The 23,719-nt window shown below is 47.2% G+C and overlaps 1 protein-coding gene across 1 annotated transcript in view; it reads right to left on the bottom strand.

Annotated features, from left to right (window-relative positions):
• TYK2 (tyrosine kinase 2) overlaps positions 1-10,756 on the bottom strand; it is a 29,862-nt gene extending 19,106 nt beyond the window's left edge. The window contains exons 1-7 of the mRNA XM_010828367.1: positions 10,564-10,756; positions 9,454-9,565; positions 9,215-9,313; positions 8,720-8,935; positions 4,820-4,943; positions 4,554-4,701; positions 4,069-4,232 (exon numbers count right to left, since the gene is read on the bottom strand). Coding sequence (XP_010826669.1) covers positions 4,069-4,232; positions 4,554-4,701; positions 4,820-4,943; positions 8,720-8,915 — 632 coding nt within the window. The 5' untranslated portion in view covers positions 8,916-8,935; positions 9,215-9,313; positions 9,454-9,565; positions 10,564-10,756. The remainder of the gene's footprint in view (positions 1-4,068; positions 4,233-4,553; positions 4,702-4,819; positions 4,944-8,719; positions 8,936-9,214; positions 9,314-9,453; positions 9,566-10,563) is intronic.
• Positions 10,757-23,719: the final 12,963 nt, after the last annotated feature.

Raw genomic sequence — 23,719 nt, 5'->3', positions numbered from 1 at the left:
CCACATACCACAACTAAGCTTGTGTGCCATAAATACTGAGCCCCATGCATTCTAGAGACTATGTACCACAACTAGAAAAGCCTGCACAACACAGTGAAGCAAACAGTGCAGCCAGAAATTTTAAAAATTAATAATTAAAAAATATATATGACACAAATGAACGTCTCTACCAAACAGAAGCAGAATTATGGACATAGAGAGCAGGCTGGTGGTTGCCGGCGGGAGGGAGCTGGGGGAGGGACAGAGTGGGAGGCTGCGGTTAGCAGATGCAAGCTTTAGTATGGATAGACAGCAAGATCCTACTGTACTGCACAGAGAACCATATTCAATATTCTGTGATAAGCTATAATTGAAAAGAATACTTAAAATATATATATAACTGAATCACTTTGCTGTACAGCAGAAATTAACATTATAAATCAACTGTACTTCAATCAAAAATATTAAAGCTAAAAAAATATTAAAATTGAATAAAAGTACAAACAATAAAAAGCAGGCAGGCTGTTATGAAAGTGGAAAGAAAATGTGATAAAGCACAAGCATAGCAAGGCCAAATGGTGTCAGGGCCAGGGCCCAGGACTCTGGAGGGGACTGAGTGGCTGAAATTCCAGATATTGGGTGAATTACTTAAGCTCTAAGGAGCTCCGTCTTTTCATCTGTAAAATGGAATCAGTACCCACATCTAGGGCTGACAAGAGAATTAGGACTATTGATTGGCACAAAATAAAGACTATGTGAGTGTTGGCTGTTGTTATTACTAGAGAAATCACTATTGTTTTGATCAGTAATATGATTATCAATAAAAGGACAGCTCTGGGAAGCCCCTCTGCTCCTCACAAAGCCATACTCTTCACCTCTTCTCCTGCCTGCACTGCCCACCAGCAGAGCCCATTTATTTTATTATATATGTATGTATGTATTTATTTTTTGGTTGTGCTGGGGGAATACAGGCTCTAGAGAGAAGGCTCAGTAGTTCTGGCACAGGGATGGCATGTGGGATCTTCCCAAACCAGAGATCAAACCCAGGTCCCCTGCATTGGCAGGTGGATTCCTAGACCAGCAAAGTCCCCAGCATAGCCCATTCAGATTATAGGTTTCTACACCCCATCCTGGGTTTCCCCAGTGGCTCAGTGTGGTAAAGAATCCCCCTGCCAATGCAGGAGACGCGAATTCAATCCCTGGGTTAGGAAAAGTCCCCTGGAGAAAGGAATGGCAACCCACTCCAGTATTGTTGCCTAGGAAATCCCATGGGCAGAAGAGCCTGGGGGACTATAGTCCATGAACTCGCAAAGAGTTGGACATGACTGAGCAATTAAACACACACACACACAAGCCTTATCTTCCATGTCCCAAGCCATTTTTTCCATCCCTTGAATAGAGAGATCCTAAAGCTCAAGGTTCTAGCTGTCTTTTGCCCCTATTCCCAAGCTTTCCAGGGCTCCCTAAAGACCTGGAGGGAAAAAGACCCCCGATTAGTGCCTGGCTGACTCCAGCACTTGGGCAATTGCATTCTAAGTTCAATTGCCCTGGAAACAGGCCTTTGCCGCCTGCTGCCTCTGGGCCTCTATATATGCTGTTCCCTCTGCCTCCAATGCTTTGCCAAAGCAGTCCACGTCTGGATAAAGCCAACTCAACCTTCAGGTCTTAGCAGAAATGTCACCCCAGGAGCATCATCTGATCGCCAGGCTGGATAGGGTGCTTCCTCTGTGCTCCCCAGCATCCTGGCTTCATGGTCACAGCCCTGGTCCTCCAGAGTGATAACATGACAGGGATTGAAAAATATGTGCTTTAAGAATTGCAGAAAAAAAAAAAAAAAAAGAATTGCAGAGACACGGGTATATACCTATGGCTGATCTGTAGACCATTGTAAAGCAATTCACTTCAGTTCAGTCACTCAGTCATGTCTGACTCTTTGCGACCCCATGGATCACAGCACGCCAGGCCTCCCTGTCCATCACCAACTCCCAGAGTTTACCCAAACTCATGTCCATCGAGTCAGTGATGCCATCCAGCCATCTCATTCTCTGTTGTCCCCTTCTCCTCCTGCCCCCAATCCCTCCCAGCATCAGGGTCTTTCCAATGAGTCAACTCTTCGCATGAGGTGGCCAAAGCACTGGAGTTTCAGCCTCAGCATCAGTCTTTCCAGTGAACACCCAGGACTGATCTCCTTTAGGATGGACTGGTTGGATCTCCTTACAGTCCAAGGGACTCTCAAGAGTCTTCTCCAACACCACAGTTCAAAAGCATCAATTCTTCGGTGCTCAGCTTTCTTCACAGTCCAGCTCTCACATCCATACATGACCACTGGAAAAACCATAGTCTTGACTAGACGGACCTTTGCTGGCAAAGTAATGTCTCTGCTTTTGAATATGCTATCTAGGTTGGTCATAACTTTTCTTCCAAGGAGTAAGCGTCTTTTAATTTTATGGCTGCAGTCACCATCTGCAGTGATTTTGGAGCCCCCAAAAATAAAGTCTGACACTGTTTCCACTGTTTCCCCATCTAATTCCCATGAAGTGATTATCCTCCAATTAAAAATAAATAAATTAAAAAAAAAAAGGAATTGCAGTCCTAGGATTTCCCTGGTGGTTCAGAGGTAAAGAATCCACGTGTCAACGCAGGGGACAGGGGTTCAATCCCTGATCTGGGACGATTCCATATGCTGCAGAGCAACTAAGCCCATATGCCACAACTGTTGAGCCTGTGCTCTAGAGCCCGTGCTGGGCAACAAATCACTCCAATGAGAAGTCTGTGCACTGCAGTAGAGAGTAGCCTCTGCTCGCCACAACTAGAGAAAAGCCTACGCAGCAACAAAGACCCAGCGTAACCAAAAATAAATAAATAAATAATTTCAAAAAGAATTGCAGGTCCTAGGACTTCCCTGGTGGTCTAGTCATCAAGAACATGCCTTTCAATGCAGGGGATGCAGGCTCGATCCTTGGTCGGGGAACTAAGACCCCATATGACTTGAGGCAACTTAGCCCACACGCTGCAACTAGAGAGATCACAAAGATTCCATATACCTCAACTAAGACTCGATGCAGCCAAAAATAAAATAAATAATTTTTGTTTTCTTTAAATGCAGGTCCTGGGACATTCCCTGGCTGTTTTCAGTGGTTAGGATTTGGCGCTTTCATAGCTGTAGCCTTGGTTTCAAACCTTGATGGGGGAACTAAGATCCCACAAGCTACATAGCACAGCCAAAAAAAGAAAAACAAAAAACTGCAGGGTTGCCTCCTCCAGGCAGTGTGCCCTGATTGCTCCAGTCCTCACCTCAGTGGAGATGAGTAACTCCCCAGACTTCTGCCTTATCCCTTCCCTTGAATTCTAGCGAGTCATGCAAGCTCACTCTACTCCAGCCATACTTCCTCCAACACATCAGGCACAGCCCAAGCTCAGGGCTTTTGTACCGGCTGATACCTCTGGAAAATTCTCTTCTCACAAATACCCACCTGGCTCCCTCCTTTACTTCCTTCAAATCTCTGAAAGTGAATGTCACCTTTTCAGTGAGAAACTGATGACCCAGTTTTAAACTGTACACCCCTCATTCTCTGATACCCCCTTCCTCTTTTCCAGTTTAATTTTTCCCCATTGCATTCGTCACCATCAAAAACACTATACATTTTACTTTTGTATTTCATTTATTGCCTGTCTTCTCCATCAAATATGAGCTCCAGGGACTTCCCTGGTGGTCTAGTGGCTAAGACTCTGTGTTTGCAATGCAGGGGGCCCTGGGCTCGATCCCTGGTCAGGGAACTAGATCCCATGTGTCACAACTAAGAGTTTGCACGCCACAACTAAAGATCCTGCATGCTGCAACTAAGACCGAGCACAGCCAAAATAAATACACAATTTTTTTTTAAGTGAGCTCTAAGAAGCCACAGATTTCGTCTGCCTGGTTTACTGTTGTGTGTCCAACACCCAAAACTAGTACCAGCACACAGTAGGTGTTCAATAAATGTTTGTTGAATGAATGAAGGCATGGCAGTATGCAAGGTCTACCCTGGCCTTCAGACACCCGGGCATGTCCACCCACCTGTGCAATGTCCCCGCCCCATTCCCAGATACCTGGTCTTCTTGGCCACCTTTTCAAGGGGGACACCATTGCGGAGAGCGAGGTGGCAGAGGTGCAAAAGGGCCATGCCCAGGCTCTCATTCTGAAAGTGGTGGATCTCCTCCTCGCTGGATAGCTCCCATAGTGATGCCACGTCATTTACAAATTCATGCTTGCCCTGGGGATGGGGAATCAGGCAGAAAGGGAGGTGTGAGAACCTGTTCACTCCCCAGCTTCCGGTTACTTTCAGGAAGCGGGGGGACCCCATATGTATGCCTCGTCTGCCCAATCCTATGCCTGTGACAGACATCACTAATCAACCACAGTACTCTTACCCCTGCAACCCTAAGAGTCCAAAACCCTTTTGTTCAGGCAGCCGAAGGATCCCAGATGGCATGACTGAAACCCACTGCTTATAGCAAATTGGGAGGGAAGTGGGGGCTCCTCAATTGCCCAAGGTCCCTCACAAATAGTCACGCCTTCCCAGCCCTGCTCACACCTGCTCAAAGAGGTACTCAAAGGAGGCAGGGTCCAGGAGTTGCACCCCCTGCTCTGCCTGTTCTGAGGAAGTCTCGGCCCCTGGGGGCCCGCAGCGGTACACAGCTGGCTCCTGAGGATTCGTGCCATGCCAGTTTCGGAAATAAAACCTGCAGGAAAGGAGGGGGGTGCAGTCGAGGTTTAGCATGGACTCAGGCCAAGTCTTGGCAGGTGGGGACAAGAGAGGGAGGGGAGGGGACAAAAGCCTTCTAAGGGGACTTTGCCCACCTCATGCGGAAGTACAGCGTCAGGCTGGAGTCCCTGGAGGTATCCAGAATGTGATTTGGAGGCAGCCAGACCTGGGCCTGGGCATCGAAGAGGGCAAAAAGATTGAAGCAGGGTGGAGTGATGCCTGCACAGGGGAGAAATGAGTCAGGAAGTTGATGTCTGCTCCCATTAGCCTCGTCGACTCCCAGACCTGCTGTCTCCCTTCACAACCTCTCCCTGGCCTCCTCCCCTGCCAAAAGAAGACAATGCAATATGTAGACCATACTGTGGCCACACAGAAAAACTACATGTCCCAGTCTCCCTTGCAGCTAGGATGAGGGCATTGAACAGTTTTTTTGGCCAATGGGATGCGGGCAGAAGGAATATACATTTTCCAGGTCTAGAAATAAACTCTCCTGTCCTCTTCCCTACCCCGGGAATGTTGGAGACCCCTAATGCCTAGTGGTGAAACTACAAGATAGAGGGGAACCATTTGACCAGCATTAAATGCTAGGGCATCAGCATTAAATGCTTACATCTGGTGGCTCAGATGGTAAAGAATCTGACTGCAACGCAGAAAACCCAGGTTCGATCCCTGGCTCGGGAAGATACCCTGGAGAAGGGAATGGCTACCCACTCCAGTTCTCTTGCCTGGAGAATTCCACGGGCAGAGGGCCCTGGTGGACTATACAGTCCATGGGGTTGCAAAGAGTCAGATATGTTTAAGCAACTAACACTTTCACTATGAGACTTACAGTAAATTTTCATTGTCTTAACCCAGGAGAATTTGAGGGATGCTGCTTGTTACCACAGCAAACCTGGCATAGACTAGCACAGCTCTTCAGACTGCTGGCACTTTGCCTGTCTCTCTCTGAACTCCAGCCCCAGAGAAATACCCAACTACCCTTGGCTGTCACCCTGTAGATATCTCTGACCCCCTGAGATGTGCTTTGTTCCAAACAGATATCATCTGAGGTCCCCAAATTTGCCCCCTCTCAGCATGGTTCTCTAAGCCAGGATTTCATCTTTGTCCTTAACTCATCCCACCCCCTCAGATTGGTCACAAGTCCTGTTCTTTCTGCACCCTTCATTCTCTCTAGGATCCACCCACTTCCTTCAAATGCAAAACCCAGTCCCAGCTCAGCCTCCAGATTTATTGTCATTCCCCACACCGGCCACCCAAGCATCTTTTTTTATACATATATCACTTAAAAACTAAAATATCTATCTAAACATCTAAAGTATCTAAAATAGTTCTTTTGGAATAATTTATAATCACCCAAGTACCAGCCACTAAAGAAATAAAACTTGGCAAGTCCGACTGAAACCCCCAACTACATCCACCTCCTCTCCCCTACTGCAAATAGGTAACCATACTCCTGAACTAGAGTTTATCATTTTCATATTTTCTGTGACCTAGTTTTAAATGCTATAAACTTGAATGTGGTATTATATCATAGGTGTCCTTCAGCAATTTGTTTTTTCAGGCTATGATAGCTTTTAAGCTTCACACATGATACATGTAACTTTGGTTGAATATCTTTTTCCTGGCTGCATAGTATTTCAGTGTTCAACCACATGCAACTGATTTGTGCAGTCTCCTCTACACAGACTTTGAGATGGCCTCTTATTTCTCAGTAAAATAAATGAGGCTGCTCTGAACATTCTCGTGTGTCTCCTGGAATACATGAGCTGAGTGTTTGTAGACTGCGTATCTAGGAGTGGAACTGTGTGCCCTCAGGGAATGTATTCAAGTTATATGATGCCAAATTGCTCTACAAAAATCACTGCATCCAGGAATTCCCCAGAAGTCCAATGGTTAGGACTTGGTGCTTTCACTGCTGAGGACCCAGATTCAACCCCTGGTTGGGGAACTAAGATCCCACAAGCCACATGGCACGGCCAAAAAAAAAAAAAAAAAATCGTGACATCCAAGTGTACTGCACCCCAAAGAAGGAGCACAACTCCCTGTGAGACAGCTTCCTAAAGAACCAATCTGTGGGCCTTCCCTGGTGGTCCAGTGCTTAAGAATCCGTTTTCCAATGCAGGGGATGCAGGTTCAATCTCTGGTCTGGGAACTATGGTCCCACATGCTATAGAGCAACTAAGCCCATAAGCCACAAGTGACAAGTTCCTACACCGCAGCAAAGATCTGATGCAGCCAATAAATCAATATTTAAAATAAAAACAAAAGACAAATATTAGAGGAAGATAGTCTTTGAAAAAAAAGAACCAATCTATTTCACTCTCTGGCTTAAACCTTCCATGGCTCCCTCTTTGCCCCATAAGAAAGCTCAACCCCCTCAGCAATGAACACCCATGACCTGGACCCAGATAGTCATGCTCTGCTTTCAATTTCTAGTTTCCCTTCTAAATTCTTGAAACTGATATTCCAGTTATTCTTAAGATCTTTTGCTTCCTCAAACAGATCAGGTTCTCGGGATCTTGACCAGGCATGATTCACACGTCTAGCAAACCTGTCTAACTTGTTTACAGTCAGAGACTTCCCTGGTGGTCCAGTGGCTAAGACTCTGCGCTCCCAACGCAGGGGGCCCACGTTCTATCCCTGGTCAGAGAACTGGATCGAACGTGTCGCAACTAAAGATCTCAAGTGCCATAACTAAAACCTGATGCAGTCAATAATAAATAAATAAATTTTTTAAAAAAAGAATCAGCCTTCAGTGGAAAAATACGAAGTGTTATAGAAATCTACCAGAAAGCCCCCATTCAGTTGTGGGGCAGGGGGGTTGAGAGGGTGTCCGGGAGGAAGGGGTAGGTAAGTGAAGTCCCCTTGAAGATACCCTCTCCTCCTCTGGCAGAAGACATTAGACTTCTGAGCACATCCACTGCAAGCTCTCATGACCATTCCATGTTTCCCTACTGCTCCTGGGAAGAAGTCTAAACTCTAGACTCTCCCTCTGGGGTTTAAGGCCCTTAAGCTTTAAGGTTTAAGACCTGACTCTGGCTGACCTCTCACCCATCATCTCCCTTCCTGGAGTTCCTTGCTCCTAACCTCACCCACCATACTTTGCTCCTGCCACAACAGCCAGAGCATCTTTGACCCTTGAGTCCAACCATGTTCCTCCTTTGCTCACAGTCCTCCACAGCTCCCACCTCACTTGCAGTAAAATTCGAAGTCTTCCCTGAGGCCCAGAAGGCTCTGCACAACCGGCACCATCACCCGTTCACCCTCACCTATCCCTGTCTCCCCTTCACTCACTTGGCAACAGCCACACTGGCCTCACAGTTACCAGTAAGTTCCCACCTCAGAGCCTTTGCACTTGCTGTTCTCACTGCCAGATGTCCCTGTGGCTTGCTCCCTTATCTCCTCAAGTTTTAAATCTTTTTTTTTTTTTTGGCTGCACCATACGGCTTATGGCATCTTAGTTCCCAATCAGGGATTGAACCCTGGCTCCCATCCCCACAGTGGAAGTTCAGAGTATTAACCTTTGGACCACCAGGCAAGTCCCCAAGTGTTAAATCTTTTACCATCATCTCTCACAGCTTGCCTCCTATTCAGTTTCCTTATTTATTGCATTTCTTGCTGAGCCCTATAAGAATTCAGATGCAATGCAAGAGACCTAGGTTTGATCCTTGGGTTGGGATGATCCCCTGGAGAAGGGAATGGCAATCCACTGAAGTATTCTTGCCTGGGAAATCCCATGGACAGAGGACCCCGGCAGGCTACAGTTCATGGGGTTGCAAAGAGTTGGACACAACAGAGCAACTAACACTTTCACTTTCATTAGAGTATCAGCTTTTTACAAAACTGATTGCAAATTACAGAGGCAGTAATTGGAGGCTGGCACACAGAAGGTGCTCACTCAACGCGGGATGCATGAATGGGCAGACAACTGGGTGAACGGGGCCCAGTGGCTGCTGACACCTCCGCCCCGCTGTGGGGCCGATGGCGGGACTCACCGACTTTGTGTGCGACGTGGATGCAGACATCCTCCGCGGTCAGTGTGGGCTCAGTGAAGGTGACCCAGGGCTCCCCACCACTGGGGCCAGCCCAGTGCAGAAGCACTTTCAGGCCTTCTCTGGTGGCCATGGGCTGAGCTCCGTCCCCACTGGGCTTCCTGCCCCTGGTGGTGGCCCTCCATTGGCACAGAGGCATGTTCTTGACAGCTGGCCTGCCTGTGAAGGAACATCCTATCAACCCCCCAGGCCTCAGCCTTGAAGGCCCCTTTTAGTACCTCAACCTTCCCACCTCCAGACTGAAGGGAAAGATTTGGGACCCCTCACTGTGCAAACTTAGGCACCCAATTCCCCTCCATGGGCCTCAGTTTCCACATCTGTTTGATGGAGCTGGGGTTTGCGACACTCTCCCCCCATGCTACATCAGTCATGAACAGCACCACCACCAACCCCTTTACTGGACAAATTCACCAATACAAAAGTCTGCCCTGAACCCACCTTTCCAAAATAACCTGGGTGGTCAGACAGACCTGGGGGTGAATCCTGTGTCAACTCAGGTGCAAGTCACTTAGTCATCTTGGGCCTCAGTCTCTCCATCTGGAAAACAGACATGCTGAGAATGTTGCCATGAAGAGACAGTTATGACATTTCTACATTCCTTTTAAAGAAACCTTTAAACTAGAGTCGTAAGGGAATTATGCACTACTGTTACATATTGTGGGCAGGTAAGGACTTACTATTGCCATTCTGTTGTTTTCTGGTTGTTTTGTAGACAGGTTCTTCCTTGTTTCTTATCCTGCTGTCTGTGTTTGGATGAAATTACTACAGAATTTTTCCCTTGTGGTTACCCTAAGTTTAATAAGTTTAAGATGTGTTATGAGACTTACAAAACATACCTCACACTGACAATACCCTCTTTTAAGCTAAGAGCTTCCCTTTAGTAGAATTTGTAAACTTTACATTTTTTAATTCTCCACCTCACATTTTGATTACTGCTGTTACACTTCACATTTTTTATAAATTGTAGTTATGGCTATTTTTTTCTATGTTTTTTAAAAACTAGAGTTATAAATCAATTAGGTTGTGATGTTTCAACACACTTCTGTATGTTACACATTAAAAATCTTGATACAGGCATGACCAAATAACAAATATGATAAACTCAAGAATGAAGTCATTATCATTAATTTAATAATCATAGTCGTTTCTCTCTTTCAGCCGATATACCCCTACTAATGACCCCAGTCCCTGCTGGCTCCCTAAGCGGCGGAGAGGTTCTGTTCAGCTCTTTTCCCAACAATCTGGAACTTTTTGAGAGACAGATTCAGGGTCCAGGCTTCCTGGGGTCTCCAAGTATTTCCGGAGAAGGACTGTCAGCAATTAGAGCGACGTTACTCATTTAAGACGTGATGAGGGAAAAACAGAATATCGCAATTGCATAATCCCGTATTTGTCAGGAATCAACTTCTCTCGGAGCCTGTTTCCTCATTTGGAAGATAGTCATAAAACAGTCTCTCTCTCAAAGGGTTGTTGGGAGGATTCAATGAGCTTGAAGCAGAGAAAAGGCTCCGCGAGGGGCCTGGCAAACGCTCGGTAAGTGTTCGCAAAGTCAGACACGACTGACCTACTGAACAACAACAAACGAGATTATCTTTGAGATAAGACCCTAGGGATCGAGCTTTTGTAGTGACCATCTCCTCCTTCCTCATCCCCTCTGAGCACAGATCTAGCTTTGAAGATGAGGTCTAAGCGAGGTCCGCAGCCCCCAACCCCCTAAGCACCCCCACCTCCCCGCCAGAAACCTCCAAACCCTGCTGGCAGGGGCAGGAACCGAGCTGTGTACCCACCCGGCATCGATCAGTCACAAGGCAGTGTGGGGGCTTCTAACCACCTCCTGCAAAGGGCAGTTCCGCCAGCGGCATCCTTCCTGATGATCTCCCGGGCGTGCTCCCTGGCGCCCCATTCCAGACTCACCCTTTCCCCGGAACTTGCTACAAGCCGGGACCCGGCCCCACCGCCCCGGGCAGCGGCCTCTTGATCGCCCCTGGAACAGCACCTCCCATTGGTCGCCTGAAACGGGCACATTCATTGGTCATTGTCCTGCTCCGCCCCTTCACTACTACGGTGGCTCCCCTATTGGTTCAGGCTTCAAGTTTCGCCCAACCTGGGCGGGAGAGGGTGGACTCTCTGCGGCGCTGCGACTTTAATCACCCACGCAGGCGTGGATCCAAGCAAGTCAGGCTTCTAGACCTTACCCTGGTGCAAGGCCAGATCGTCATCTCGGCGATCAATGTTGCAGCTGGCTGCCATTCATTCCTCCAACCCCGCTGCCATGTGGCCCTACATTCCGTCCTGCCTCTCCTCCCAGTCTGCGTGGCCAGCCCTGCTTCTCAGTTGAGACACCCCACCAACCACCAACCACCCCCACCTCCGCCTTCTGGAGGAGGCATTCAGGGCCCACCAGCTCACATTCCTTTTCTGATCACCCATAGCCCTGACGCTGGGAAAGACTGAGGGCAAGAGGGGAAGGGGATGACAGGATGAGATGGTCGGATGGCATCCCTGACTCAATAGACACGAGATTGAGCAAACACTGCGAGATAGTTAAGGACAGGGAAGCCTGGCGTGCTTCAGTTCATGGGGCAGCAAAGAGTGACTGAAAAACAACAAAATCCTGTTCTCTGAGGCCTCGTTGCTCAAGGTAGCGGCTCAGGCGTCCCACCTGATCCAAGTTCTGATCCCTGCAAAGCAAGTCGCTGCTATTTATATTTACAGAGAAGGCTGTGCACTCAGCGTTTCATACACATTATTTCATTTTGTTGCAGGAAGAGGGACCCCTTCCAGGGCCTGAGAGTGGGCTCTTGTCTAACTCTTGGAAATGAATTACCAAGGAGACACATGTACTGACAAAGCAAAAGACATTATTGGAAAGGGGTGCCCGAGGGAAAAGAGATGGGGTAAGGGAACCCAGGAGAACTGCTGTGCTGCATGGCTCTCAGTCTCGGGTTTTATGGTGATGGGGTTCGTTTCCTCTGGGTTGTCTCTGGCCAATCATTCTGACTCAGAGTCCTTCCTGGTGGTGCATTCGTGGATCAGCCTAGATGAATTCTAGCAAAGATTCTGGGAGGTGGTAGGACTATGTATGGGCATTTTCTCTCTCCTTTTGATCTTTCCTGATTTCTTTCTGGTTGGTAGTAGTTTGTTAGTTCTGCATTCCTCCTGTTGTAAGATAACTTACTCAAGTAGTTACTATCAAGCCTGGCCAGGGCAGCAGGTTTCAGTCAGTGGGTTCCCCTAACAATCTGATGTTAGCAGTAGTCCTCTGGCATCTCTTATCCCCATTTCTCAGAGAAAGAAACCGAGGTACAGAGAGGTGACAAAGACTCTTTCCTTGCCCAAACTTTAGTCCTCTGAGCCTTCTTCTGTTTTAAAAAATAATTTTATTTATTTTTATTTTTGGCTGTCCTGAGTCTTCGTTGCTGCATGGGCTTTTCCCTAGTTGGGGAGGGCAGGGGCTACTCTTTAGTTGTGGTGTGCAGGCTTCTCATTGCTGTGGCTTCTCTTGCTGTGGAACACAGGCTCTAGACTGCTTGGGCTTCAGTACTTGTGGTTCTCGGGCTCTAGAGCACAGGCTCAATAGTTGTGCTGCTTGGGCTTGGTTGCTCTGTGACAAGTGGAATCTTCCCAGACCAGGGATCAAACCTTAATCTCCTGCATTGGTAGGTGGATTCTTTACCCCTAAGCCACCAGGGAAGCCCTGAGCCTTCTTCTTGACTACCCCTCAACCTTGGCCCCAGTCCTGTCTTTGTTCTGCACAGTCATCCCCCGACCCCTAATATCTGATCAGGTTTTTCAGTTTCCACCATTGATGTATAAATATTCGTCCTCTCTTTAGCAAGAATCCTGTGAGGTCAGTTTAGCAAGAATCCCCCTATCCTTTTTTTTTTAAGATTTATTTATTCATTTATTTATTTTATTTTGGGGATCAGCTAAGGGTTGCCCTTGCTGCTCAGGCTTTCTCTCATTGCAGTGCATGGGCTTCCCACAGAGGTGGCTTCTCTTATTGGGGAGCGCTGGCTCTAGGTGATTGGACTTCAGTAGTCGCAGCACATGGGCTTCAGTAGTTGAGGCTCTTGGGCTGTAAAGCACTGACTTAGTAGTTGTGGCACACTGGCTTAGTTGCTCTGTGCCATTTGGGATCTTCCTGGACAGAGGATTGAACCAGTGTCCCTTGCATTGCATGGTGGATTCCACTGGACCACCAGGGGAGCTCCCCTCCCACCCTCCCCCTGTCACACCCTCATTCTGCTCTTTGCCTGGCAATCCCCAGATGTCTTTGCTGCATTCAGAGTTGAACCCAATGTTCTCCCCTTTTGCAGTCCCCCTTCCATTGCAGTTATCCTGAATAGTCTCCCTTACTGTTTTGTAAGTCAAAAATATTGCCTGCCATATCCGTAAACAAAGGATATTGCAGTCATCCAGCCATCACATTGAGTAGGAGCTAGACGGGCCTCAGGGTAAACGGCTGGTTTCTCCCCTGTGGACAGATACTCCAAATTAGCAGGAGACAGAAGAGCTAAGCTTTGCCCAGGTAAAAGATAGAGACCACATATTTCTCATTCTTCAAGTCATGGATGGTGACTGCAGCCATGAAATTAAAAGACACTCCTTGGAAGAAAAGCTATGACAAACCTAGAGAGCGAATTAAAAATCAGAGACACCACTTTGCAGACAAAGTCCCTTATAGTCAAAGCTATGGTTTTTCCAGTAGTCAGGTATGGATGTGAGAGTTTGACCATAAATAAGGCTGAGTGCTGAAGAACTCATGCTTTTGAACTGTGGTGCTGGAGAAGACTCTTGAGAGTCCCTTGGACAGCAAGGAGATCAAATCAGTCAATCCTAAAGGAAATCAGTCCTGAATATTCATTGGAAGAGCTGATGCTGAAGCTGAAGCTCCAATACTTTGGCCACCTGATGTGAAGAGACGACTCATTGGAAAAGACCCTCATGCTGGGAAAGAGTGAAGGCAGACTTATTGGAAAATACTTTCATGCTGGGAAAGACTGAGGGCAAGAGGAGAGGGGGTGACAGAGGATGAAATGGTTGGATGGCATCACCGACTTGATGGACATGAATTTGAGCAAACTCTTAGAGATAGTGAAGGACAGGGAAGCCTGGCATGCTGCAATTAATGGAGTCACAGAGGGTCAGACACGACCTGGTGACTGAACAACAAGTCAAGGAACCCCCAACTATACATGCACAGAAAGGCTCCTTGGAGGTGAAAAAGGAGGGGGTGTCACCTCATAGTAAGTGATGTCAGCCTACCCATAAGCCTCTTCACTGGAATCCATCTTGGCTAAGAGATGCATGCACACATGAGAGGACACTGAGATAAACCAAATATGTACTCAGAACCAGGCAAAGAAAGATGATTGGCCAAAGGAAACCTGGAAGACATGCACCATAAAAGTGATTCAACCTACCATAAGGGCGTGACTCTGAATCTGAGCCTGCCTATGTGTCTATCCACACATACTCTTTTTCCTTCCTAATAATCACTACTTGTTTCACTACTTCCTGTCTCTGTGGAAATTAATTTCTACACACCTGACAGGCCAGGGCCTGATAGTTTCAGTGGTGAGAATTCAGCGTTCTCACTGCCTCAGGCTGACTTCAATCTCTGGCTGGGGAACCGAAACCCTGCTTCAAACTGCTGCAGGTGGAGGCTACCAGAGATCAGCGTTACAGCCGCACAGATGGTGAGCCCTGAGGGAACTCAGGATAGAAACAGGATGCCCACCATCCACTCATGAGTCACTGCAATGCATGGGTGCATGCTGCTGCTGCTGCTGCTGCTAAGTTGCTTCAGTCATGTCCGACTCTGTGTGACCCCATAGACGGCAGCCCACGAGGCTCCCCCGTCCCTGGGATTCTCCAGGCAAGAACACTGGAGTAGGTTGCCATTTCCTTCTCCAATTCGTGAAAGTGAAAGTGAAGTCGCTCAGTTGTGTCCGACTCTAGCGACCCCATGGACTGCAGCCCACCAGGCTCCTCCATCCACGGGATTTTCCAGGCAAAAGTACTGGAGTGGGGTGCCATCGCCTTCTCCGTGGGTGCATGCTAAGTCACTTCAATCACGTCCAACTCTTTGCGACCCTAAAGACTGTCTGTCTGTGGGTTTCCCCAGGAAAGAATACTGGAGTGGGTTACCATGCCCTCCTCCAGGGGATCTTCCTGACCCAGGAATCAAAGCCGAACCTCTTACAAATCCTGCACAGGCAGGTGGGTTCTTTTCCACAAGCGCCACCTAGGAAGTCACTGCAGCCACCCTCGCAGAGATGCACCATGAGGAGACTCAGAATGAGAAAGCACAGGTCAGCTGAGGTGCCTGTCAAAGGAATGATTTCAGTGAGCCCAGACTCTTGCATCTTCCCATACATAGAAAAGCACTAAACTCTTTAACTTGAGATATTGGATTTTCTTTAATTAACAGTAACCTTGTTGTAAAAGCTTGAATATATCCTGGCTCCCCCCTCACCTCTTCAGAGCAATCTCTCAGAGTTATCTGAGATGCTGTGTCCCAGACTTCAGTCCTCAGTTTTGTCTGCCAAATAAAATATAACTCTCAACTTTTAGGTTGTGATTTTTTTCCCCCCAGTTGACAGTTTGTGTGTTTTTTTAATTGGAGTAGAGTTGCTTGACAGTGTTGTGTTAGTTTCTGCTGTACAACAAAGTGAATGTTATGCGTATACATATATTCCCTCTCTTTTAGCTTTCCTTCACATTTAGGTCACCACAGAGCATTGAGTAGAGTTGTCTGTGCTCTACAGCAGGTTCTTATTAATTATCTAGCAATAACCAATCCCAGTTTCCCAATTCATCCTACCCCCTTTACCCCTTTGGTATCCATAAGTTTACTTTCTATATCTGGGTCTCTATTTCTGCTTTGAAAATAAGTTCATCTGTACCATTTATGATAAGGGCAGAGTAAAGGGACAAAGTAGGTGGTTAAATAGTTAATCCCACTAGGGGATTGTAAGTAGAAAAAATATGGGAGACCCCAGTAAGTTAATGGTCACTTAAGAAAACAGGTTTGCTTAACCGCAAAACCAAGCAGGCTTGCTTAACAACAAAGCTTGCAGTACAAACATGAGGCAAGCTCCAAAACGAGGGCAATATGAGACCCACATCCTTCCCAGGGAGCTCAGCAAGTTCTAGGACATGCTTTCTGCACATATGAAAACAATAATTTATGGGAAAGTGACATTTCAAAGTAAATATCCTCATTGTACTGAAACCTGAAATAAATTTTCCATTACGTTATGACTTTCAGCTCAACCATGGGGGACAAGAAAACATCCCTACCCAATCTGGAGGAGGAGCTGATGATCAAAGCACAACACCTACTCAAGAATGAGGAAGTGGGACTTTGCTGGTGGTCCAATGGGTAAGACTCTGCACTCCCAATGCATCAGGCCCAGGTTCGATCCCTGGTTGGGGAACTAGATCCCGGGTGCTGCAACTAAAAGGGCCTGTGTGTGGCAACTAAGACCAGGCGCAGCCAACTAAATACATAAATTAAAAAATAATAATAACAAACATATGATTTTAAAAAAGAATGAGGAAGAAAGCAGTCTTTCCCCTCTCCCCACTTTTCCTTTGATTATAAAACTGTAGCCCACTAAGTTGAGGGGCTTGGCATCCTCTCATCTGCCCACTGGTAAGCCTTACAAGCATCCTATCCTAATAAATTACTTGGTATCCATCACTCTGACTCTTACTGAATTCTTTTCTGCACCAAGACATAAAGGAGGACTGGAGGTCTTCAGAACCAACCCCACCCCCCAAAACGCCTACCTAACGACTTTTAACAAGTGTCGGTATAAATTTTTCTTTAACAGAGGCTGAGGAAAGCTGAGCGCTGAAGAATTGACACTTTTGAACTGTGGTGTTGGAGAAGACTCTTGAGAGTCCCTTGGACTGCAAGGAGATCCAACCAGTCCATTCTGAAGGAGATCAGTCCTGGGTTCTTTGGAACCCAGTTCTTTGGAAGGACTGATGCTAAAGCTGAAACTCCAGTACTTTGGCCACCTCATGCAAAGAGCTGACTCATTGGAAAAGACTCTGATGCTGGGAGGGATTGGGGGCAGGAGGGGAAGGGGACGACAAGGATGAGATGGCTGGATGGCATCACTGACTCAATGGATGTGAGTCTCAGTGAACTCCGGGAGTTGGTGATGGACAGGGAGGCCTGGCATGCTGCCATTCATGGGGTCGAAAAGAGTCGGACACAACTGAGTCACTGAACTGAACTGAGGAACTTTTTCAGGTCCTAAAGCACCAAAGGGCAGAGCCAGTTTTAATTCTGAAGTTGGAGCCATAACAGCTGTGGCCAAGAGCACGTGACTACTCTTCTTAGTCTGAGAAAACAGGGGGAAAAACAGACCCTTTTTCACAGGGCAGCTATGGAGATTCAATGTAAAGTTGTAAACAGAAACTTAGCCTAGAGCCTGGAGGATAGTGAGTGCTAGGAACTTGGGGACTGGGGAATTAACAGTATTCACCCTGACAAGAGAATCATTTGCAGCTGGGAGAAAAAAAAAAAAGCAGAATTCTGTACTGATATGGTGACATCTCCAGAGTGTCTGTATATTTCATAACAGAGAATGAAATGTATAAAATGTATAGAATAGGACTTTCCTGGTGATCCAGTGGTTAAGGCTCCCTGCCTCCACGGGTCCTGGTTTGATCACTCACTAGTCAGGGAACTAAGATCCCACATGCTGAGTGACATGGCCCAAAAGTAAGTGTTCAGTTCAGTTCAGTTCAGTCGCTCAGTCGTGTCCAACTCTTTGCGGCCCCATGAATCGCAGCACGCCAGGCCTCCCTGGCGTAGTTAGGTAGTTAGAATAGGGAAAAGGAGTCCCAGAATGGCGGTGGCTAAAAGATAAGGAAAAGTCCTCGAAAACAGAACAAAGGAAGGTCTGAGGACCGGAGTGAGGACTTCAGGTAAAACAAACAGCACTCCTGGCTGGTCCAATTTACCTACGGCAGACCCGGGGGGTGGGGGGTGGGGCGGAATAAAAAGAGGAGCCAAAGTGCTGGGGCTCCCCCACCCCCACCCCCGCGCAGGCGCTCTTCTCTTCGCGACTTTTGGTCGACATGCCTTCACGCCTGGAGGATGGATTTTCCTGTTATTATCTAAATAAAATAGAGTTGTAACACGGAGCTGTAACACTGATTTGTCTAAGAGCTATAACACGGTCTGTCCAAGACTTGAGAGCTGTGACACGCCGAGGGTTTTAATGTCCATCACTCCAAATCTTTGTTGTGACGAGACAAAACCGAGGAGCATACGCTCGCCTGACAAAAAGAATATAGAGAATAAAAAGAATGTATTATATTTTCTTGTGTTTGCTCAGCCCGCCTATGGAAGAACTCAAAAGAAATATAGAAATATTGGTTAGTTCAAGGAAAAAATTTTCAGAAAATCTCAGGAAGGACTTCCCTGGGGGTCCAGTGATTAGGACTCTGTGCTTCCATCGCTGGGGGTGCGGATCAATCCCTGTGGAGAACTAGGATCCTACATGACCCGTGGTGCAGCTAAAACAAAACCAAAAAACCAACAACAAAAAACAAAATGCAGAAAAGAAATCTCACACTTCTCTCACACCCATCTTTGGTCATCAGCAAAATCTCACCCCGCTTGGTCCAGTCCCACCACCACTCTCCCGGACCAATGACGTCGCTTCTCTCCTGGTCTGAGGCTCCTCCCCTTGCCCCGCCCACCCCCACCTCTGTCTGGCCTCCCTGCATGGCTCACAGCATTTGTGAGCATCTGAGCACAATCCCTTATCCTTTACAGATATGAGTGATCAGGCTCAGAGCCTGATTGTATGGGTTACAGCATTGTAACACTATTTAAATGCTAACCTGGCAGCTCAGATGGTAAATAATCTGCCTCTCATGAAGGAAACTCGGGTTTGATCCCTGGGTTGGGAAGATCCCCTGGAGAAGGGGATGGCTACCCACTCCAGTATTCTGGCCTGGAAAATCCCGTGGACAGAGGAGCCTGGCGGGCTACAGTTCATGGGGTCGAAAAGAGTCGGACGTGACTAACATTTTCACTTTAAATGCTAAGGATCTCTTATGCAAAGGTGAGAGCACTGACTGGGGAGGAGGGGGTCCCAGAGGTTTGGAATGAGAATATTGGGCAGACACAGATGGGCCTGAGAAGGGAACTTCCCTGGCGGTCTAGTGGTTAAAACTTCAAACTTCCAGTGCAGATGGCAAAGGTTCAATCTGGTTGGGGAACTGAGATCCTGCATGCTGCACAGGCAGCCAAAAAAATTAAAATAAAAAATAAAAGATGAGCCTGAGAACTTTGACCCATCAATACCCTTGTCTGAGGGAGTTGGCCCTTCCATGTGTGATACGGTGAAATAAGAAGAAATATATATTGATTTTCATCCCTAATTCCTGGCACAGAACTTCGACAACTCTTGACACTTCCTGAGCGAAAGAGGTGATAGCATCGTGTTTCTTTGTAGCATTTGGCTTTAGTCCCTGGCTCAGAGCTCCTAAAACCTTTTCAATATCTTGACTGATAGAGGTGAAAAGAACATCTTTTGTGTTTTATAATAAACCTGTGCAACCATACCTGAGTTTATGCTAATGAGGTGACATAGCTAAATCTGGAGATCATCATACTCAGTGAAGTAAGTCAGATATATGATATCCCTTATATGTGTGTTGTGCTTAGTCGCTCAGTCGTGTCCAATTCTTTGTGACCCGCATGGGCTGTAACCCACCAGGTTCCTCTGCCCATGGGGATTCTCCAGGCAAGAATACTGGAGTAGGTTGCCATGCTCTCCTCCAGGGGATCTTCCCAACCCAGGGACTGAACCTAGGTCTCCCTCATTGCAAGCATATTCTTTACCATCTGAGCCACAGGGAAGCCCTTATATCCCTTGGAAAATACGTGGAATATAGTTGGAATCTTAAAAAAAAAGATACAAACGAACATATTTACAAAACAGAAACAGACTCACTGACTTAAAAGAAAGAATTTATGGTTCTAAGGGGAAGTGTTGAGGAGAGGGATAGACTGGGTGTTTGGAAATGATGTGTACACACTGCTATATTGAAAACAGCACAGGCTCAGTAGTTGTGGCTCAGGGACTTAGTTGCTCTGCAGCACATGGAATCTTCCCCGCCAGAGATTGAACGCTTTGTCCCCTGCATTGGCAGGTGGGTTCTTAACCCCTGACCACCAGGGAAATCCTAAAATAAAATAAAAAAAAAATTTTTTAAAGAAAACTTTGGGACCTCCATGGTGGTCCAGTGGTTAAGACTCTACGCTCCCAAATGCACAGGCCACAATTAAAGATTTCACATTCTGTGACAAAGATCCTGCATGTGGCAACCAAGACCTGGCACAGCCAAGAAAATAAATATTTTACAAAAGAAGAAGAAGAAAGAAAATTTTCATGAGCTTCACTATAGGCCCTGGAGAAGGAAATGGCAACCCACTCCAGTATTCTTGCCTGGGAAATGCCATGGTCAGAGGAGCTTGGGGGCTACAGTCCACGGGGTCACAAAGAGTCAGACACGACTGAGTGACTAACACACGCTGTAGGCCCAGTGTTTAAATGAGAACAACAATAAAACAAACCAAATACCCAGGCCCAGAACACTCAACGCTCCCAGAAGCTACTCATTCTGAATCTACAAGTCTGTTTTCTGGTTTCCTTCACCAGCTACATTTGCTTAGCAGCCTTTATGATAGTCTACTTCACTGGAACTTTCTTTGAGCACTGATTTTTCAGGCCTGACTTCCATTCTAGAATGTCAGCTCCACAAAAGAGTGGGGTCTGTGTGGTTCCCCACAGTGTCCCTGGGGCTTGTAATGGTGCCTGGCACCCTTAGGTGCCAAGAAGCTGGTGGAGTGAATGATCTCCAGAGACATCTAGGCCCTGGGCAACTGTTCTGCCCCACTCAGGAAGAGCTGGCCATGGCCTTCCAGCCTCGGCTTCCTCTTTGCCACTAGCACCATGTGATAACAGGAAATGCAGTAGGCCAGATTCTTCAACAGCCAGCCCCAGCGAGATGAGATGCGGTGGCCTCTGCTGGGCCCAGAGGCCAGACCAACAGGAATTGTCACGTTGGGCGATTAATAAAATCAATCACAGTGAAAATGTTAGCTCTCCAGTCGTGCCTGACTCTGCAACCCCATGGACTGGAGCCCGCCAGGCTCCACTGTCTATGGGATTTCCCAGGCAAGAATGCTGGAGTGGGTTGCCATTTCCTTTGCCAGGGGATCTTCCTGACCCAAGGGTCAAACCCCGGTCTCCTGCATTGCAAGCAGACTCTTTACTATCTGAGCCACCAGGGAAGCCCAATAACAATAATAGTAATAAACCCAGTCATAACAATAAACTCTAATAATAGTTTGCATTTTCCCAGCCTGGATGCCAGTTGGGCCCAGGCCTGGGTGCTAAGAATTCTTTGAGCTCTCTCAGATTTTTTTAATGTTTATGTATTTAATTTAATTTATTTATTTGGCTGTGCCCAGTCTTAGTTGCCTCATGTGGTACCTAGTTCCTGAAAATGTTAGTTGCTCAATTGTGTCCCACTTTTTGTGACCCTATGGACTGTAGTCTGCCAGGCTACACTGTCCATGGGATTTCCCAGGCAAGAATACTGAAGTGGGTTGACATTTCCTCCTTCAGGGGATCTTCCCACCCAGGCAGGCAGACTCTTTACAGTCTGAGCCACTAGGGAAGCTCTGTGACCAGGGACCAACCACAGGCCCCCTGCATTGGGAGTTTGGGGTCTTAGCCACTGGACTGCCAAGGAAGTCCCTCAGGTTCTTTTAAAGTGAGACCAGCACACCGCTTGACAGCTGGAGAGAAAAGAGGCCACGGACGCCACTGGCAAAGCTCACAGGCAGCCCCTCACGCCTGTGACCTCTTTGCTGAACTCCTACTTCACAGTGAGGGTCCAGCCCAAGCACAGAAGCTCTGGGTTACCCCCCAACTACGGGGGTTTGCCTAGAAGTGAGGGGGATTCCCAAACCAGGGACTTTCCAGGCTAAACTTGAGACAACTAGTCACCCTGCCCCAGTGGGTTTTTTTAGGAGGAAGCTAGAATGGGGGGATTCCCTAGACTCAGCAGTCTTCTGGAACCTTCCTAGAGCTCCCACCAAGCCTGGGAAAAGTCAAGGGCTGATAAATTAAAAACAAAAATCCCTTTGTGTCTTTTTGAATGGGAGGGTTCAGGGAACAGTCAACCTCCTCCCCCAAATAGCTTTGAGATGGATTTAGAATCCCTCTAAGGAAACTCCACAACCTTCTCTTGCGTGTGTGTGAATACACGGCCTCTTAAACCTTCCCCTGAGGAGCCACAGGCAAGTTCGTGCTGGTTTCCAGAGGAAATGGGGCTTCCCTGGTGGCTCAGTAACAAAGAATCCACCTGCAATGCAGGAAATGTGGGAGCCGCGGGTCAGGAAGATCCCCTGGAGGGGGAAATGGCAACCCACTCCAGTTTTCTTGCCTGGGAAAATCCCAGGGGCAGAGGAGCCTGGTGGGCTACAGTCCATGGGGTCACAAAGAGTCAGACAGGACTGAGCATGCACCCAAACAAGCAAAGAATTTAAAACAGAGCCAGGTGCAGAGCAAGTGCTATTATCTTCTTTATTGCACAGTATTTCTTAGCGATCTTTCTTTTGCACTATGTGTAGATCTATTTGGTGGATTTTTACTCCCGTGCCACGCAGCTTGTGGGATCTTAGTTGTGGGTTATTGTTTTCACTTAGTTGCTAAGTCATGTCTGACTGTTTTTTTGACCCCATGAACTACAGCACACCAGGCTCCTCTGTCCATGGCATTTCCCAGGCAAGAATACTGGAGTACGTTTCCATTGATCAGGGATCACACCTGGCCCGTGGCAGTGAAAGTACTTCCTAACCACTGGATCACCAGGGAATTCCCCAGATCTATTTTAGTATGAAATATTTCAGGCATCCAAAAGTTCAGTTCAGTCGCTCAGTCATGTCTGACTCTTTGCGACCCCATGAACCCCAGCACACCAGGCCTCTCTGTCCATGACCAACTCCAGGAGTCCACCCAAACCCATGTCCATTGTGTCGATGATGCCATCCAACCATCTCATCCTCCGTCGTCCCCTTCTCCTCTGGCCCTCAATCTTTCCCAGCATCAGATCAGATCAGATCAGTCGCTCAGTTGTGTCCGACTCTTTGCGACCCCATGAATCGCAGCACGCCAGGCCTCCCTGTCCATCACTAGCTCTCAGAGTTCACTGAGACTCACATCCATCGAGTCAGTGATGCCATCCAGCCATCTCATCCTCTGTTGTCCCCTTCTCCTCTTGCCCCCAATCCCTCCCAGCATCAGGGTCTTTTCAAATAAGTCAGCTCTCCGCATCAGGTGGCCAAAGTATTGGAGTTTCAGCTTCAACATCAGTCCCTCTAATGAACACCCAGACTAATCTCCTTTAGGATGGACTGGTTGGATCTCCTTGAAGTCCAAAGGACTCTCAAGAGTCTTCTCCAACACCACAGTTCAAAAGCATCAATTCTTTGGCACTGAGTTTTCTTCACAGTCCAACTCTCACATCCATATATGTCCACTGGAAAAACCACAGCCTTGACTAGATGGACCTTTGTTGGCAAAATAATGTCTCTGCTTTTGAATATGCTATCTAGGTTGGTCATAACTTTCTTTCCAAGGAGTAAGCATCTTTTAATTTCATGGTTGCAATCACCATCTGCCAACTTTTTTACTCTCCTCTTTCACTTTCATCAAGAGGCTCTTTAGTTCTTCTTCACTTTCTGCCATAAGGGTGGTATCATCTGCATATGTGGAGATAAAACCATCATCTAGGCACCAGATAGAAACAAACCCAGCGTCCATCAACAGATGAATGAACAAACAAAATGTAATACAGCCATACAATGGAATATATGCGACCCTTTGTATC

This window comes from Bison bison, unplaced genomic scaffold (genome assembly GCF_000754665.1).
Source record: "Bison bison bison isolate TAMUID 2011002044 unplaced genomic scaffold, Bison_UMD1.0 scf7180017864492, whole genome shotgun sequence".
Lineage (NCBI taxonomy): Eukaryota > Metazoa > Chordata > Mammalia > Artiodactyla > Bovidae > Bison > Bison bison.
Note: the sequence above shows the minus strand (reverse complement) of the source record. Positions and strands in the feature narration are given on the sequence as shown.